Source organism: Mustelus asterias, chromosome 8, assembly GCF_964213995.1.
Source record: "Mustelus asterias chromosome 8, sMusAst1.hap1.1, whole genome shotgun sequence".
NCBI classification, from domain to species: Eukaryota; Metazoa; Chordata; class Chondrichthyes; order Carcharhiniformes; family Triakidae; genus Mustelus; species Mustelus asterias.
The window spans coordinates 5171625-5191898 of record NC_135808.1 but is presented as its reverse complement, the minus strand read 5'-3'; the positions used below and the strand labels follow the sequence as shown (position 1 = coordinate 5191898).

Here is a 20274-nt window from a genome sequence, read left to right as displayed (position 1 = left end):
CCGGGTAAACCCATATACAACAGCCAGGATTTATCACTCCCTCCTTTGGCTCCGGGTACTGGGCCTGTACATATAATCAGCAACGTTTCCAAAGGTTTTTCAGATGGAAGATGCCCATTGGGAACTTTTATTTGGCGGGGGCCAGATTAACTTGGGGACAGAGGAGACAGTTTCAAGTGATGCTGGAAATGCTCTCAGTGACACTGGTCACCAAATGCAATTATGTATTAAAGATAGCCCACCAGTCAGGAATGTGATGGAATACACTCCACTTTCTTGGTTGAATGCAGCTCCAAAAACACTCCATGATATCATCCAGGATAAAACAGACACTTGACTGGCATCCCATCCACAAACACTCACTCCATACAGCACTAGTGCACAGTAGCAGCAGTGTGTACCATCTACAAAATGCAGTGCAATCATTCACCATGGCTCCTTCAGCAGCACCTTCCAATCCCGTGACGACTACCATCTTGAAGGACAAGTGCAGCAGACACATGGGAAAACTACCTCCTGGAGGTTCCTCTCCAAATCACTCAACATCCTGACTTGGAAATGCAACGCAGTTCCTTCACTTTCACTTGATGGAAATCAAATCCTGGAACCCCCTCCCTAACAACACTGTGGGTGTACCTAGACTTCAGGGACTACAGCAGTTCAAGAAGGCTGCTCACCACCTTCCCAAGGTGTATTAGGGATTAGAAATAAATGCTGGTCTAGACAGCGACATCCACATCCTACTAATCAATTAAAATATAGTTAGGATTCAGGAAATGGAAATATGTTCCTAATTTGATTCATAAACAGAATTGAGATAATATTGTGCCCCTGAGTCAGCACAACTACTTTAAAACAGCCTTTTTCCCCCCAACTAACTTTTCTAAATACGTTACACTGAAGTTTTTAATGCCTGCCATGTTTTTCTGTAGCCATGACTCTAGTCCCCACTCTATCCAATTCCCTGCAACATATTATTATCTCCAGTTCTCGTTTCAATACAGATTCAGTAACTGAATTCAAAGATGGATTCCACACATCTCATAAATCCTCCAAATTGTCCTATCACCGAGATATCAAAGACAAGATGCTGTGCTTAAAAGAAAGATGATTTATGTCTGCAAAATATCAAACTATTTCCCAGTACACAGACTTTATTAACAAACAAATCCTATCCACCAGAATAAACATGGTCCAGTCCTGGATGTAATTAACAGCAGCGATAATCGCACAATCCAAAACGCAATCACTTGTAAATTCGGCGATACCTCTGCAGGTTGAATGAATAAGTGAATTTCATCTCACACACAGACAGGTGAACGGCTTCTCTTCGGTGTGAATTCTCTGATGTATCAACAGGTTGGAAAAACGAGTGAATCTCTTCCCACACACGGAGCAGTTGAATGGTCTCTCCCCAGCGTGAATATGTTGGTGTCTGAAGTCAGGAACCACTAAGGTAACAATCTCCAGAATAGTCCCCGTGTGTTAGTGAGTACGGAAAAGGCATAGGGCAGATGGATGCTCGGCTGTAAAGACAGTGTAGCAATTAGGGCTTTAGATTCCTGGGCCTGGTTTTGGGGAATTTGAAACTTATTCAGACCGAAAGGTTACAGACGACCAAGGCAAATATTGTGGGGCGATTCGGTCTTGCTGTTGTGAAAGGTTTATACAAACTGGCAGGGGAACTCAAAACAGGAAGTAACATAGAAAGGGGGAAAATAAGGAATATAAAGAATAACGAGAGACTGATGGCATTAACATAAAAATGATGGCAATTAAAAGGGTTAAGTACGAGGAAATGCAATAGCTTTTAAATTGGGTTTTCAGTAAATGTCTGTGAAAATGTGGAATGTGGGATATCCTCCCCACTGATTGTACCCGATCCCAAAATCATCCCTTTTAATATTCAACTGGCGTGCTAATCAGATTTTGCTAATACATGCCCAACACGTAAATGATGAACATCTGCGAGCATCAAAACATAACTTTATATTGGCTATGTCTTTCCAGTTTTAAACAATTTCATTACTTGTATTTTAGTAATTGTTGCAAGACAAATATTGTATCAAACGTTTGGATTTTCAATCATCTTCCAACCCCAACACCCTTTCCATGGCATTCATTGCGCATGCGCAGGTAGACTTTCAATCAGTGCGGGAGTCACTCTCAACACTTCAATGAGTCATCATGATTTAAATTTAGACCCTTTATTCTGGAACTCATCAACTCATTGGAGTTTAGAAGAATGAAAGTGAATCTCATTGAAATATATAGGATTCTAATGGGGCTTGACAGGGTAAATGCTGAGAGATGTTTACCCTCGAGGGGAGAGTCCAGGACCAGAGGGCATTGTCTCTCGAATAAAGCATTTAAGACTAAGGTGAGGAGGATTTTTTCCTCTGAGTGCTGTGAGTCTTTGATACTCCTTGCCACAGAAAGCTCTGGGACCAGAGTCGTTGCTTATATTTAAAGCTAAGATAGATTCTTGATCAGTAAAGTAATCATGGGTGATGGGGAAAGGGCGGGAAAGTGGACATTGAGGAATGTCGGGCCAACTATGATCCTATTGAATGGCGGAGCAAGCTCAAGGGACTGAACAGCCTACTCCTGTTTCTATTTATTGTGGTCGAATTATTTCCTGCAGCACTGAGCTTCTGTCAGCAGGTGGCAGCGGTGCGCTTTGTAACAATGAAAGACTTGAGTTCACACAGAGTCTCAACCCATCCCAGAAACTTACTGCACCCTCAATACATAGCGACACTACTCTATTTGTGAGCAATGTTGGAAGATGAAGCAGGGACTTCACACAGAGCAAGATCTCGCAGATAAAAACAAATAAAATTAATTGCCAGTTAACCTCTTTGTATCGGTGCTGTTTGAGAGAGGAATATTGGTCAGGACACAGGGTCAACTCTCCTGCTTCTCTTTACCGTCGCATTTAAACATAATTCAAAGCAGACAAGACCTTGGTCAACATCTCACCGAAAGAGCAGCACATCTGCTGATTAACACACGGAGTTAACAGTCGGGGAATAGAGATGGACATTCAGCCTCTCGAGTCCTTGCGACTATTTAAATAAAGTTTGAATTGTCTGTACAGAATCATAATGTTGTAGGTGGTGGGGACTAAACACGAATTGGGTGACCTCTTTACAGAACACCCTCGTCCTGTCCGTAAGCCTGACCCCGAGCTTCCAGTTACTATTATTTTAATTCTCTGCCCCATTCCCTCTCTGACCTTTCTGCCCTCGGCATCCTGCTCTATTCCAATGAAGCCCAACCTAAGCTGGAGAAACAGCTTCTCATATTTCCATTGGACATTTTACACCTTCTGAATTCAGCTTTGAGTTCATCAATTTCAGATTAAACCGTTTTGTTTTGCGTTTTTATTGGTTTTGTTTTCAGACGGCAGCTGTTGGTGATGATTCAGCTCTGCCCATTTATACCTCCTCCAGACACTAATTTTACTTCCCCCATTTCCACCCCCTTTTATTTATCACCGTCATCCCTTTTGTCATTTAATCACTACTGTCTTCCACCCTATCACAGACCTTCCTTTCTGATCTGTCCTCCATTTCCCTTCCTCTGTACTTGGTTTAAACCTGTTACGTCACGGAGCCAGATATCAAACCTCTTCAGGGGGTCAGGGCTGTCGTTTGTCTCCGAGTCTCACACTGGTCCGGTCCTCAGACAGGATGAGCCTGGGATGCGCTGTTTTCGGATCCAGAGTTGGAGAGGCTGAAGTTCAATAACAAAACCAATAATCAAAGGTTAGATTCCACCACATGGACGCTGACAGCAGCCCTCTTTACCTCACCGGTACCTCCCTCGACCACTGGCTCTGAATTGTCACAACATATGTCTAACATCTTGTACTAGTTCAGCAGAAATTTCTACAATTGAAAAATGGGAGGGCCAAATCCGATTTTAATCTCCACCAAAAACTCCAATCCTCTGTCCAACAATTTCTTATAATGATCCAAACTGTTCACAAGCTCAGTTTCATCTGCAACCGAGATGAACTTCTGACCTCATATCCATTCCCTTACCCAAGGAAATTCCAGTTCTAACATCGCTTGTGTCTGTGGGGCCTCAGCTCACCTGCTGCAGAAATTATATTCCAGGCCTTTGTTACCTCTACTCTTGGTCGCCCCAATTCACTGGCAGCTCTTGTGTTCCAATCCCAGTTCGTGTCACTACTGGACGGGAAGTTTGCAGAATGGAACTCTGTCTCATAGGATCGTAACTTTTCCCTTTTTTATATTAAAAACAACCCTGGACGAACAGAGTCACAGGGCCGCTAATTAGTTTTAACAACTGGAAAAATACATTTATTAAAGTGAAAAGTTTGATTGTATTTCAACGCTGCATTACTCTCCCGTTATCTTCACAAATGTATGCAGTTTTCAACATTAACACCCCACTCTGAAACCAAATGGCCAATCTTCCGTGGATTTCGATCAGAATCTCAAGATGATTATCACCTGAGTTTCCAAACTCCACTCCCAAACAAACACGTTTTAAAATCTTCCTTCAAACAATGCTTTCCATCAGCTGTTTTCATCAAGGATCCATTCCAGGTTTTCTATTTATCCTTTCAAACAAAGCTTCTGCTCCATTTTTAACAAGGAATCCAGCACCCTGTTTCCCACTTCTCCTTTCAGATTTCCCTTGACTTAAATTGACACAAAATCAGTTCCCAGCAGAGTACTGTTGCTTCACACACTGGCAGCAAGGATACCAAATCTTACAATTACTTCAGACATGTTGCTTGTTCATAGCAAACCTTATTAACTCTTTGCCCAGGTCTGACGTTTACTTCCATAAGCAGTATCCTGCTTTGAAGGCAGTTCCTCCTTCTTCTGTTAACTGCAGACGTCTTCATTTCTCTAGTTTCCTGAACCAACTGTTCTTTATATTTCCTGCACTTGTATTCTTAGCATTAGCCCATGGTATGGATTTTCTTCTAGCAATGGTGAAAGAGATGTCCCGCTCTCTATCCTTCTATAGCCACCTGTCAATTAATTCAGTTAAAACCACACTCAAAAAACGCTCCTACCCTAAAGATGGTCCAGTTGCTAAGCAATGATTTCTCCTTCTCTCTAGTGTTAGGGTCCTGGACCTGAACCTTAAAATAAATTAGGAAGACAGACAAAACCTCAACATTTTTTTCTATTGTTGCATAAATGTGAGGATAGGATCATTCACACCAGGAATAATTCCACTGACAAATTAGGGATCATTAATAATAAAACAATCTTTATTTAATAACACAGTTTAACCATGACTCTAACAAATGCAGCAGCTTAACAGTAACCCATTGAACAATATTTAAACATGAAAAGAAACAACTCTAACTTCTATCTTATCACTTCTTCAGTTCCAAATAAGCAACTTTCTTCTTACAGACTCAAAAACCACTTTCAGTACAGTTAGCAACTATAAATATATTTACTACAATGAGTGTAAACAGCCTTGAAGCTTTTAGAAATTTTGTGGAGAGAACATCTTACAGATCTCTGTCTTGAAACAAAACCCCAGCCAGAACTGAAAGCTGTTTTTTTCTCTCTGCTACATACCTAGCTCCTTCAATGAACCACATTATCACATGACCCTACATACCTAAACCCACCTTCCATTCCTTTAGTCAAAAATCCCAGTCAATTAACTCTCTCTTAAGTAAACACCACATGGCTATAATGAGTAATTATGCTGCTGCTCTCCAGCATCTGAGCTGCATTCCCACCGGACATACCGACTGTCTGTCGAAAAATACTGAAGTTTAAAACATTCCCCTTGAACATTATATATCTATAACTACTTTCATCACACCAGCTTGTTTACGTTTCATTTGGTACCCTCTCTAAGCACAATAGAAGCAAATTTGAGCAAAAACCAAACCTCCACATATACAAACACCATTGTCGACCATTGGTCCAACTATAATTGTATCCTTCCTCACACAGCAACACTAAATTAACCCACTTAAAACTATACCTTATTCCTAATATTAAACAATACAAATATAGATATCTTGAAATTACATCGGTTTTCGTCACACATTCCATAATGTTGGACTTGTTCAAAATTCTGCTTCATGTATCCTAACTCACAGCAAGACTTGTTCACACATCACTCCAGAACGCATTCCACGTCTAGATTATAATATTGTCGGCTTTGTTGATCAATGTTTCCATGGCCTCATTCCTCCCTATCTCTGTAAATATCTGCAGCTTTATAAATCTCGCCATATCTGTGCCACTCGAACTCTGGTCTCTTGTGTAACTCCGATTTTTGTCGCTTCATCACTGGCGGCTCTATGTTCATCTGACCAGACCTTAAACTCTGGGATTATATCTCTCCTCCTCACCTCTCCCCCCACCCCCCCTTCTAGCCACCCACCCCCACCCCCCCCCCCACCCACACCTCCTCCCCGCCACCCCCAACCATGTCGTTAACAGCATTCTCTAAATCCTTCCTCTTTGACTAATAGTTTGCTCAGCTGAACCATTTCACTATATTAACTTTGGCCCATAATCCACATGCGAAGAACCTTTTAAAGTTTACAATGTGAAAGGTGCTATGTAAATGCAAGTTACAGTTGCTATTGTTGAGTTTCCCGGTATTCCGGGGAACTGCAGCCGGTGCGGGGACAAGTATCTGTGGAAGCGGGAAGAGCATTGCTCATCCCCCTCATTCCAGCCAATCCAAACTGTTGTTTTATGATTATTCTGGTGAGCAGACTCCACTGGTTAGGACGCTCAAAGCTCGCCTGACACTTAAACTGGAGGAGAAGGTGAAGATCTTTCTGATGTTATGGGGAGAAATGAAATGAACAGAAGAACAAACAGCAATATAAAGATATAATTCACCAACTCACCAGGTCCCCTTCCATAGCACATTCCAAATCCACCGCCTCTCCCACCTGCAGCAGATACACGAGCACATCACCACCTCTAAGATCCTCTCCAATCCACTCAGCATCCTCATTCCCAGACATATCCCCGTCCCTTCGTTTTCACTGGGTCAAAATGCTGGAACTTCCTCCTTATCAGCACTGTGGGTGACCTCCACCAGATAGACGGCAGCGGTTCTAGAAAGAGAGTCACCACCACCATCTTCTCAAGGGCGATCAGCCAGGGATAATATATTTGGCCGTGTGAACATCCCGTGAATGAGTAACGAAACGAAACTTAATGGATTTTCACATGCTGTACATTCAATATTAATGATTCCCAGAGCCAGTCGCTCTGCAATGTTACCATAGCGGCACAGGGTGGAGTGGGCCTGGGTGGAAAGCTCTGTCGGAGAGTCGATGCAGACTCAATGGGCTGAATGGCCTCCTTCTGCACTGTGGGGATTCTATGATAGCGCCGCCACCTCCGGTCATTCTGACTTGTCAGTGACATTGGACACACCCTGTCAATCTTCGTAAGAGCTGTACATGTTTCAATAAGATTGCCTCTCGTTCTTCTCAACTCTACAGAATATTTGCCCAGTCTATTTACTCCTCACACCCTCCTCACAGCACAGTCCGCCCAGAAATCAATCTAGGCAATCCTGTCTGTTTCTCCTCTGAGGTCAGTAAATCATTCCTTAGATAAAGAAACAAAACGTGTGCCCATTCCACCAGGTGTGAACTCACAACGTCCTAATAAAACAGCAGCCACATTTTTTTTACTCTTACACTGCAACCGTTAGGAATAGAAACAAGGCAGGAGTTCACAGTAAACTCAGTAAAGGGGAGAGTGAAATATATAAGGATACACTGGAGATGGATTCATGGCTTTCACAGGGGATTTTCTCAGCCTCCGTGTCCCTGTGACCCCCCTGCCGAGTCTAAGGAGGTGCGGTGAGAGATTTGTTCCCCAGTGTGAATCACATCGCGATATTCCGCAGAAGAACCGACAATCCGAGTGCAGCAGATTGGAGCGGATTTGTCCAAGTCTGGGTTTTGATACCAAGGCTGACAGCGATCCTGTTCACTTCCTGAGTTCACCAATCATTTACTCTCCCCCGTTACTGTCCTCAAAGCCAACGATCGCCGGTTGATGATCCTATTTAGTTTTATAGATCGATTCAGAGTCATATAAAAACCGCAACGTATATGAAACCTTAAACACTACTGGAAAATCCTTATGTGTGTATATTTCCCACACAATTGTGGATAATAACGAGCATTCTCGACCTAAACTTTCTCAATGATGGCTGCGGAATGCATCATCAGACAATGGCATTGAATGAAATCAATTGTCAGAATGCAGATGTAATAAAACCTAAGAGCAAGAGGAACACAAAAGAATCATAATATGATCCAGCAGAGTCCATTCGGCCCGTCGTGACTGTGAACCTTCAAAGACAGTCCCCACTTCTTGGGCCGTTTTTAATGGGGAATTCTTTCCTGCAGCGCTGAGATTCTGTCAGCAGGTGGCAGCGATGCGCTTTGTAACAACGAAAGACTTGAGTTCACACAGAGTCTGAACCCATCCCAGAAACTTACTGCACCCGCAATGAATCACTCACAAGAACAGGAGCAGCCGTTATGTAGGAAATACAGCAGCCATATTATATATGGTATGACACATGAGCAGAATAAATGAGATGAATTAGCAGTTAGCCTCTCTTTGTGGTTGCTGTTTCCGCGAGGAATGTTGTCCAGGACACTGGGGGAATTCCCCTGCTCCTTTTTACTGTGGGATCTGAAACATCCACTTGAGACAGACGCGACCTCGGTTCAATATCTCACCGGACTGACAGAGCTGGAAGTGAAAAGAGAGCAACAGGAGTGAACCATTCAGATCCTGGAATCCCTTCCGCATTTTAATGAGATCATGACTGATCTGTTTCTCAATTCTATTTATAGCCTTTGCGAGAATTCGGTTGACACTCTGGAAAGTCTAGATTTTTCCAATATCCACAGGATATTGTGGGACAATATTGGGACAGTCAGAGAGAGTTCCACATTTTCCCACATTTTCCCACATTTTGTAGTGAAACTGTGATTGATGTTTTCACTGGTGAATGACCTGGCTCCAATGTTAAAGCTGATGACAGAAGCTCTCAATGCTGATAATGGGTGAGAGGAGTTTCCAAAATACAGGAGGGTCTCTGCCGGTGGGAAGATTGCTGCCGATGACAGAATGGTCCCAGGTTGTCTTTCCATTAAGGGGAATGTAAGTAAATTCCGCTGGGATGAGTAAGGTGTGCACGGATCACACGCCAGAGTTTCCACAGCTTCCCACACAGTCTCTGCTTGATGCCCGGGGAGTAAAAATTAAAATATATCTCAGTGTTAGAGATTGTGGCAGAGAGGGAGCATTTTACAGAATAGAATCACGGAGAATATCTCTGCAATTAAAAAGTCATTTATTTCTAATCAACGTTGCAGGACGCTCCCTTCCGCCTTCACTCTCTATATTACAATCTAATTAAAATATCTGCTTATCTCTCAGTCCAATGCGAGAAACATCCCACAATGTCACAGCCTGTGGGTTGTCCCTGTTTGTGTTTCCTACCTTGCTGGACAGGCACAAGTGTTCTTCCAGTAGGGGGAGGCGCTTCAAGATCACTCCCAATAGACAATGCTGGAAAAGCTCAGCAGCTCTGGCAGCATCTGTGGAGAGAGAAATGGAGTCCGTGTCGCTTCTTCTAAACTCTATTTCCTCTCTCCACTGAAATCATAGAAATAGAAACCCTACAGTGCAGAAGGAGGCCATTCGGCCCATCGAGTCTGCACCGACCACAATCCCACCCAGGCCCTACCTCCACATATTTACCCGCTAATCCCTCTAACCTACGCATTTTAGGATTCTTAGGGGCAATTTTTAACCTGGCCAATCAACCTAACCCGCACATCTTTGGACTGTGGGAGGAAACCGGAGCACCCGGAGGAAACCCACGCAGACACGAGAAGAATGTGCAAACTCCACACAGACAGTGACCTGAGCCGGGAATCGAACCCGGGATCCATGGAGCTGTGAAGCAGCAGTGCTAACCACTGCGCTACCGTGCCGCCCTACTAAGCCTACCAAACCGGCTGATCTTTTCCAGCATTTTCTGTTTTTGTTTCAGATTCCAGCATCTTCAGTGTTTTGCTTTTAGACTCCCAATTGGACGTCAATTCACCCCCTCCCACTCTCCATTGGTTTGTCCCACGGTGTTGCCCTCACCCCCTATGATATGTTTCCTTTTTCTCAACGAGTGAGAGGGTCGGCACTGTTTGAGATATGAATCCATGTAAAAAAGACCCTGGTCCAGTGTTTAAATATGTCTGTATTTTATTTATATTTCAGAAAATAAGCCTCATTTGCCCAAACAGACACGAAACAAGCTCCATAAACATGCTGTGATGATCTTGTAATTCAAGCCCCCCCTGTCAATGTATCAACTCTCTCTATCTCAACCATTCCATGTGACAGTGAGTTCCACATTCTCATCCCACTCTGCGCATAGAAATCCCTCCGAATACTGGAGGAAAGATGACACTCCAAGTCCTTCCAACATCAGTTGATGTTATTTTCTGGGCCATTGTCCCTGGGAGGTATCCATTGAACACAGAGACTTGTGTTATGGAGATGGCTGGGAGGAACCGGCCACTGCATCAACTCTCCAATGTCTCTCCACTTCTATCCCCCACCAGGAGGGTTTGAGGTCTTGCACTGCTTCCTTGAGCAGCGGCCTGAACAATTCCCATTCACCACTCTCCTCCACCAGACTCAACTCGTCACAACAATTTCTCCTTTAAGTTATTTCATTTCCTGCAACTAAAAGGTGTGGCTATGAGTACGCAAGGGCCCCCGTTGTGTTAATCTTTTTGTAGGGTATGTGGACGATTCCTGGTTCCATTCTAATCTGGACCGCTCTGCAACTCCTTTTTCTATTGCATCAATGACTGTATCAGTGCCACTTTGTACACTCATCTGGACCTGGAAAAAAAAATCGACTTTGCTTCCAATTTCCACCTCTCTCTCACTTTCACAGGATCCATCTCCAACGCTTCACTTCCCTTCTTTGAATTCTGTCTCCAGCTCTGGCGATAGACTGACCACCATGTTCATTATAAACCCATCGATTCCCACAATTACTTCGCCAACAGCTCCTCACACCCTGCTCCCTGTAAGAACCCAATCCTATTCTCCCAGTTTCTCCATCTGTGTCATATCTGTTTTGATGATGCCACCTTCGACAATGGTTCTTCTAACATGTCTGTTTTTTTGCTTCACTGAGTCTCTCCCCCTGCACGATCCGTGCCCCCTCCACCTTGCTGCAATTGATATGATACTCAACCCTGTTCAACCCATCTCCTTTACCTCTTCCCCACTCTTTCTCCTCTCTCTCAGTACCATCCGCTGGTTCACTCTTAGATTTGTATTCTTTGTCCCTTCCTGTCATGCTCTGTTTATCATTTCCAATATTAGTACCTTTCTCCCTTGCCTTGTCTCTTCACTTTGGTAAATCACATCCCAAATTTGATGCCTTGCCCACACATCTAACTCAAAACTTTCTACTTTCCTAGTTAAGTGCCTGCTGGAAGATTAACCCCAGCACAGTTCAGGTGCAGGCTGTCCCAATGGTACAGATTCCCCAGTACTGATGTCAGTGCCCATGAACGGGAATGCATTTCTCCCACAACAGTCTTTGAGCCATGCATTCATTTCTCCAATCTTATTTGCCCCATGCCTATTTGCACATGGCTCGGGCAATAATTCAGAAATTATTACCGTTGAGGTTTGTGTCTTAATTTGGTGCCTCGCCCCGTCTATGCAGAACCTCCTTCCCTCGTTCTACCTACATCATTGGCACCTACATGGACCTCGGCCACTGAATGCTCCCCCGCCCACTGCATGTTCCTCTCCAGCCCAGAGCAGATATCCCAAACCCTTGCACCCCCATGCAGGCAATACAGACATCTGGACTCTCACCCCTTGCCACGGAGAACCCCCTGACTAGACTAGCCTCTATGGCCACTGCATTCTTATGGGCTTCCCCCAGTTGAATGACATCTTGCTCCCGTGCTCAAATGCCCATCCTTGTTTGCTTCGTTCCAGTGAATCCCAACACAAATTGGAGGAGCAGTATCTCATCTTCTGATTAGGCATGTTACAGCCCTCAGCACTCAACATTGAGTTCAATAACTTTACACTGTGACCTTTCTCCTTCATCTTGACCCCTTTTTAAAAAAATCTCAAGCTTTTTTGTGCCAACACAAACCCTCCCCTCCCCCATTGGGCCAGCTGCCACTTGTTCTTTAGCCTTACAGTAAGCACTGACCTTTTTTCTCCCTTTAACATTTTCTGCTAAATTAACTTAACACCACTAACAGCTCCTTGTATAGTCCATCACACTGCCTCTCTCTCCTACCCTATACACATGCTCATTGCAATCTTGCCGAATTCCCACCTCTCACTGACCGTCTATCTGCTCCAGCTGCTCCTTCCTCTCTTAAACAAATTAAAATTAATCATATTTCTCACAAACGTTAACTTTCTTTCTCTCTGCACAGACGCTGCCAGACCCGCTGAGTTTTTCAGCATTTTCTGCTTTTATTTCTGTGGACTTGTTATGCAAACATTCCCGAAATCTGGCGGTAAGTATCTCGCCCTTAGTTCTCCTTGTCAGCTGCGACCAACCAGGAGGCAAAAAGGCGGTGGAATCGAATCTCACTCCCAGATACCTGGGACATCACCAAGGTTTGTTGTGAGATTCTGTTCTTACGATAACCCATACATACCCCGACTTCGCAGTGACCACTCCATGTTCAAATACCTCATCGGCTTTAAGGCGCTGTGGGAGGCCCCGGGTTGGGGAAATGTTTTACTTTCTCGCAAATAAAACCAGAAATCACAGCCAAAACTCATTTAAATATCGTCCTTGTGTTTGTCGTTTTCTTGACAAGTGCGGGACTTTCTGCTCCAGGAGGGGCTGTACATTCATTAGTATAATCCCGTTAAAACGTTTCATTTCTTTATTGTCTTTCTTTATTTTTCTTTCTCCCCCCACTTTTTCCCCTCTTTTATCTTCTCTTTCCTTCCCCTTTCTCCCCCTTTGCTTCCCCTTTCCCCGTCTTTTCTCTATTTTACCTTTCTCCCACCCACTCGTCCATTTAACTCTCTTTACGGACAGCCATTCGTCGCCTTTCCCCTTGTTTTTGTGGCTATGCCTCATCTTTCATTCCCTCACCCTGCAGTATAAATATCTCCCACTTTCTATGCCTTTTAGCTTTGACAAATGGTCATCTGGACTCGAAACGTCAGCTCTTTCCTCTCCTTACAGACGCTGCCAGACCTGCTGAGATTTTCCAGCATTTTCTCTATTGGAATGCAATTCCGTGCATGGATCTGGAACATTCACCGAGTTTCACCACAGGGTTTGTAATCGGCAGCGAGTTCAGACTGGAGAAAAATGCAATGGAATCTCCATCCCGCCCATCGCCGCCTCCTCCCTCTCTCCCTCTCTATCTCTGTCCCACTCCCTTCACAGTCAACATTCCCTGGAGCCCAAACCGCCCCCGACGGAGTTCAATTATTCCCCTCCAGGCTCCAACTGTTTCTCCATCACACTGAGCGAGGATTTATCAGTGATAGCCCGGAGGACAGAGATTAATTTATAATAATATTTCTCTGTGTATTGCAATGAACGTCATCAGGAACCGCGGACCTGAAGGTGTTCAGGAATGCAGTCACATCCCACAGTTAAACCGGTTTGAATCAGGAAGTGTTGGGAGTGAACATGGCTTCTAAGCAGCTGGTCAAGAGTTTGAATGAGGAGACAATTTGTCCCATTTGTCTTGATATCTTCACTGATCCGGTAACACTGGACTGTGGACACAACCTCTGCCGCTCCTGTATCTCCCATTGTTGGGAAAAGAAGGCGATAAACTCCTGTCCGGAATGTAGAGAGGAGTTTCCGGAAAGAAATCTCAGGATAAATCGGGCCTTAGCGAATCTGGTCGAGAAAGCTCGACAAATAAAGCTGAATCGGAAAGAGAAGGAAAGTAAACTTCACTGTGAGGAACATCAGGAAGAACTGAAGCTGTTTTGTGAAACTGACAAGACATTGATCTGCCTGATTTGTGTGACTGCGGAGGAACACAGAGAGCACCGCTTCCTGCAGATTAAAGAAGCTGTTGAAATCTACAAGGTGGAGGGAACAAATTGCATCGCTTGATTATTTTGTGACAATTAGTTGTTCCAAGACTTTTATTCTGTGATTTTCTCTCCCAATCCCAGGATCAGCTGAAATCTTCCTTCGATTCTCTCACAGAGAAGAAATCGGCGATTCTAGAAACGGAACAGAAGCAGAAAGGGAAGATTTCTGAAGTTAGGGTAAGGTCTCCGTGTGCTGATTTTCTGGGATCTCGGTTAGTTTTGTTCCATTAATCGCGGGACATTAATTATGTTTCACATTTCATTGGGTAGGAACAGTCGAGCAGTCTGCAGACCAACATCACATCCGAGTTCATTAAAATGCACCAGATTCTCACTGAGAAAGAGCAGCGTTTACTCAGAGATCTCAGGGAAGAAGAGGAGAGGATTCTAGACCCAATGGAGAGAAACCTTCGAGAGATTCAGGAGAATTTAAATTCTATTGAGGAGAAACTCTCAAAAGTTGCAGAAACAGCTGGAGCAAAAAGACCAGCTGATATTTCTGAAGGTGAGGGAATATATTGCGGCTCAGTTCAGGAAAACTTCACACAGTCACTAAATAACTGATGATAACTGTGAAATTAGTATAGAAGTTATTGAAAAAATGAAGACATTTTGAATTAATTTAATATTTGATATATTGCAGGCCCTTCATTGAAATTTACCACAGCCACAACATGACTGATAATAAGTCTATAGATTTTACAAAAAAATAGGATCAGAATTAAAGTGAGTTTGTGTCTATTTCTAGCAATTTCTGCAGTTGTAAAGTTTATTTATTAGTCACAGGTAGGCTTACATTAACACTGCATTGAAGTTACTGTGGAAATCCCCCAGTCTCCACATTCCAGCCTCTGTTTGGGTACGCTGAGGGAGAATTTAGCATGCCAATGCATCTAATCAACATGTCTTTCGGACTGTGGGAAGAAACAGGAGCAAACCCATGAAATCACTGGGAGAATGTGCTGATTCTGTACAGACAGTGACCCAAGACCGGGATTGAATTCAGGTCCCTGGCACTGTGAGGCAGCAGTGCAAGCCATTGTGCCACCATGCTGCACGAACTTACCACTCCCATACTGTGCAGGATCTCAGGAATAGCGGCAACCTTCTGGGAATGAGTTGTCCTGATCTGGACATTTGGTTGGAATTATTTCCTTGCTTCATGAGTATAATTTCCTCCTGAAATTGACATTGTAATTCAGTTCCCGTTCCATATTGTGAGTGTGTGGGTGTGTCTGATATGGTGCGTCTGAGATTCACTTTGCCTGCGAGTGGGATTGATGTTGCGTTCCAGTATCTGATACAAAGATCATCTTAATGATATTATTAATTCTACAACACATAGGAAACAATTCCCTTCATTGTGCCTGTGCCAGCTCAGTGAAAGTGCTCTCCAATTAGCTCCACTGCCCAGCTCTTTATTCTGTTTGGGGGCAGTTGTTTCCATACCTTAAAAATTCTGATTGAATCAGCTTTCTCCATCATGTCAATCTGCACACTGCAGATCATCACAATTCATCCCATCGAGTCTGCACTGACCACAATCCCACCCAGGCCCTACCCCTACATATTTACCCGCTACTCCCTCTAACCTACGCATCTCAGGACTCGAAGGTGCAATTTTTAACCTCGCCAATCAACGTAACCCGCACATCTTTGGACTGTGGGAGGAAACCGGAGCACCCGGAGGAAACCCACGCAGACATGAGGAGAATGTGCAAACTCCACACAGACAGTGACCCAAGCCGGGAATCGAACCCAGGTCCCTGGAGCTGTGAAGCAGCAGTGCTAACCACTGTGCTACCGTGCTGCGTGTGCTAACATGTTGATATGGTTGTTCGCGGATCCCTCTTTGCTTTGAGTGCAATAATTATATTTTTAAAAGGGTTTACAGGTGAGTGACAATACGGCCGATGGTTCACACGTGAGTGTTTTCTTTGCAGTGGCATCAAAAATGAACTACGACTGTGCTAAATGGGATAGATTTCAAATATATCTAGCAACTCAAGACCGGGCATCCATGAAGTGCAATGGACCATCAGCAGCAGCAGGATTGTATTCAACTATAACCTGTTACCTCATGGCAAGCCAATAGACCAAGGGATCAAACCTGATTGAGTAAGGTGTGAGGAGGGCATGCCTTGAGCAACACCGCATAATCCCTACAGTGCAGAGGAGGCCTTTCGGACCATCGAGTCTGCACCGACTTTCTCACATTTACCATAGCTAACCCATCTAACACTAAAGGGCATCTTAGCATGGTCAGTCAACCAAGCTTGCACATCTTTGGAGTGTGGGAGGAAACCGGAGCTCCCATAGGAAACCCATGCAGACACGATGAGAATGTGAAAACTCCACACAGACTGTCACCCAAGGCCGGAATTGAACACGGGTCTCTGGCGCTGTGAGGCAGCAATTCTGTCACCGTGCCGCCGCAAGGCATACCTAAAATGATGTGTCAACCTACTAAACCTACAACAAAGGACTATTTCCACGCAAAATGCTACGAACAGCAAATGATAGACAGAGTTAAGCAATGCCAAAACCAACGGATCAGATCTAAGGACTGCAGTCCTGTCACATCCAGTTATGCGTCATGAAGGGTGGCACCAATGAAACAATTCACTGGAGGAGGAGGCTGCACAAATATCCCCATCCTCAATGATGGAGGAGCCCAGCACATCAGTGCAAAAGACAATGTTCAACCCGAACTGCTAAGTGGATAATCCATCTCGGCCTCCTCCAGAAGTTCCTCTCATGGTTGTTTCACTTTCCACCACATTCAGCCTGACATGAGAAGTGGTGAGAGAAAGGGAATTTGGGATTGTTTGATCATTTACATCAATTCTTAAATATTCTAAAACATTTATAACATCACTTATTTAATTCTTACAGGATTAGTGATGAGGTTTACACGCTCTCAGTGACTGCTGTTGCCCTGTCCAGCGGAAAGTTCAGTGACCCTTTACAGTACACAACGTGGAGAGAAATGATCAACTACATTAACTCCGGTAAAAATCTTGTATTTATTTTCCTGATTTCAAATCCAAGGTCCCAGATTAAATATTCACTTTTCTGCTTGTTAATCCTCGGAGACTCACAATTATAATTTGGTTCCTTGTGGGTGCCTCTGGCTAAGTGTCTGAAGCCATCAGCACTGTGTGTCAAAGGAGTGAAGGGATCTGTAAACCAGAGGAAGAGAGCTGGAATTGAAGGATGTGAAATAGAATTTCTAGACATGATTTGTCTGTCATTCTGGGTGACAATTTTATGACTGTATATCAGGCAGACCTTTTGGCATCTAAGAATGCTCTTAACCGGCAGCTGATCTGTTTAGTGGATGTCATGATGACCACGGGTGGTGCAATAGATCTTGCCATTGGTCTCATTGATATGAGCTCCCTTATTAAGCGAGTGTTGGCTCACCTATAGGGAAGGAGGAGTGGAGGGGGGTTAAATAGCTGGCTCCATTCAGTCCAACACTCGATAGATTCAGGTAATCTATGACAGCAAATATAGAACGTTATCACTCCTCATCCCTCTGATCCTTACTCCTCTCTAAAATATTTCCTTGATTGTCCTAATCTGTGGCTCTGACTTTACTCGGTTTCAGCCTTGCCTGTTCAATTGCCTCCAGAATATCACCGGCACTGGTTTCATTTCTCATTCATACTGCACCCCAGGAGTCACTTAAACGTGTACTCTTGATCGTCTCCTCTTCTTGATCTACTTGCTGCCACTTGGTAACCTCAGCAACAGAAACATGGTCAGTTTTCTGATGTACATCAATGACCCCTGCTCGACCTCACCACTACCTTGCCGAAACTTTCCACTGCCAACAACTTGTCAATTTATCTGGAATCTGGCAATGGAAGGGAAAGATTTTCTTCAATTAAGCAGTAGGAAAGTTTTTATGCAATTATGTTTGGAAAATGTTCCCAACTCCACCCCCTCCTTTTCCACTGACTCAGACGGAATCATACCCTTGCTGTCCCTTGGTCTCTTGACTTCCTGGTTTATGCTGTCTTTCCTGTCTTCCTCACTGAGCTTTGTAACATTGTTTCCCTTAGTTAATTAAAAGTTAATCATTTCAATTCTCTTCCTTTCTGAAGCAGTGCCCACCCCTCCCAACCACCACCTTTATTTTCCTTTTCTCATTTTTGTTTCTCTTCCCTCTTTTCTCCGGATGTTGGTATTTACCATTGTTCCAAATCAACAGAGCTGATTAGTGTTGTGTGGGTCATATCTGCAGAGTACATTTTGTTTGAATGAAAACAGCAGAGATCAAATCAGTAACAAGAACAGAGGATTTGGAAACACCAAACAGATCTACTCGGAGAGAAAAAAAAATCAATTTTTCAAGTCATAGATTCCTCATCAGAACTGAAAGGACAGAGAATGTGTTAGAACAGTAGAAACTGCAAGAAGTAGCAACTGAAAGAACTAAGGCAGATGGCCTGGTGTGTATTGTTGAGGGAAGAGCAGGGTGGTATGAGGAGGTGTGTTGGCATTAAGGCAATAAATGTATGGAATTTGTTTTTGAAAAACTGATCTAAGATGGAGGTGAAAGGTCAAAATCTAAAATTGCCACATTCAACATTGAGTCCCGAGGGCTGTAACCTGCCCAAACAGAAGATGAGATGCTGCTCCTCCAGCTTGCACTGAGCTTGGACTTATTAGCGAGATCATAGAATCATAGAAACCCTACAGCACAGAAAGAGGCCATTCGGCCCATCGAGTCTGCACCGACCACAATCCCACCCAGGCCCTACCCCCATATATTTTACCCACTAATCCCTTTAACCTACGCATCTCAGGACACTAAGGGCAATTTTTTAGCATGGCCAATCAACCTAACCCGCACATCTTTGGACTGTGGGAGGAAACCGGAGCACCCGGAGGAAACCCACGCAGACACGAGGAGAATGTCCAAAGATGTGCAGGTGAGGTTGATTGGCCATGCTAAAATTGCCCCTTAGTGTCCTGGGATGCGTAGATTAGAGGGATTAGCGGGTAAAATGTATGGGGGTAGGGCCTGGGTGGGATTGTGGTCGGTGCAGACTCAATGGGCCGAATGGCCTCTTTCTGTACTGTAGGGTTTCTATGAATGTGCAAACTCCACACAGACAGTGACCCAAGCCGGGAATCGAACCCAGGTCCCTGGAGCTGTGAAGCAGCAGTGCTAACCACTGTGCTACCGTGCCACCCTATACAGCATGGCTTTGTGCGGGGGAGTTGTGTCTCTCAAACTTGATTGAGTTTTTTGATGAGTGATGAGGACAAGGTAGTGGTTGTTGTCTACATGGACTTTAGCAAAGCCTTTGACAAGGCCTCTCATAGCAAGCTGATACAGAAGATGAAGTCACATTGGATCACTGCCTGCCACCTTCACACTCTCTCCTCCCCTGTCTGCCTTGTCCTCTCTCCACATATCCCCCCTCTTTTCCCTACCCCACTTCACCCTCTCCCTCCTCCATATGTTTCTCCCAAGCCCCCTTCCTTTTCTATCCACTCCCTCCCCTCTTTTCTGTGCTCCCACTCCCAACCTACCACCTACTTTTTCTGTGCCCCATACGCGCACACACGTACATGCGCACACACATGTACAGACACACGCACGCACACACAAGTGTCCATCTTCTTAATCACTCTCTCCCCTTCCATTCCACTCGTCCTCACTCCACTCGCTCTCACACACTTTTCCACACTATCCCAACTCCTTCTACACCAGATTTCTCTCTCCCATCGTCCTCCTACCCCCTTCCCCACTACAACACACGTGCTGTCCCCTCCACCTTTCTCTCTCTCTACTCCATCCACTCACACTCTCCCCAATCCTTTTTGATCTCTCACTCCTCCATAGCAATCTCCCCTCTTCCCACACTCTCCCCCTCTATGCCCACATCCCCCTTCTCTTTTCCTCTGCTCTTGCTTCTGGGTCAGGGGTGATGGAATTTTCTCCTGGATGGGTGCAACTCCAACAATACTCAAGAAGCATGGCACTATCCAGGACAAAGCAGCCTGCTTGATTGCCACCCCAAACACCAATGAGTAGTGGCAGCAGTGTGTACAATCTACAAGGTGCAATGGAGGAACTCACCAAGGCACCTTAGAAAACACTTTTCAA

The 20274-nt window shown here is 44.4% G+C and overlaps 1 protein-coding gene across 1 annotated transcript in view; it reads left to right on the top strand.

Moving 5' to 3' along the window:
- Positions 1 to 20274, top strand: part of LOC144497633 (uncharacterized) — a 130032-nt gene that overhangs the window by 38788 nt on the left and 70970 nt on the right. Inside the window, 6 exon segments of the mRNA XM_078219075.1 lie at positions 13711 to 14139; positions 14229 to 14324; positions 14418 to 14603; positions 14605 to 14652; positions 16010 to 16041; positions 17043 to 17158. Of these exon segments, the coding sequence (XP_078075201.1) occupies positions 13711 to 14139; positions 14229 to 14324; positions 14418 to 14603; positions 14605 to 14652; positions 16010 to 16041; positions 17043 to 17158 (907 nt within the window).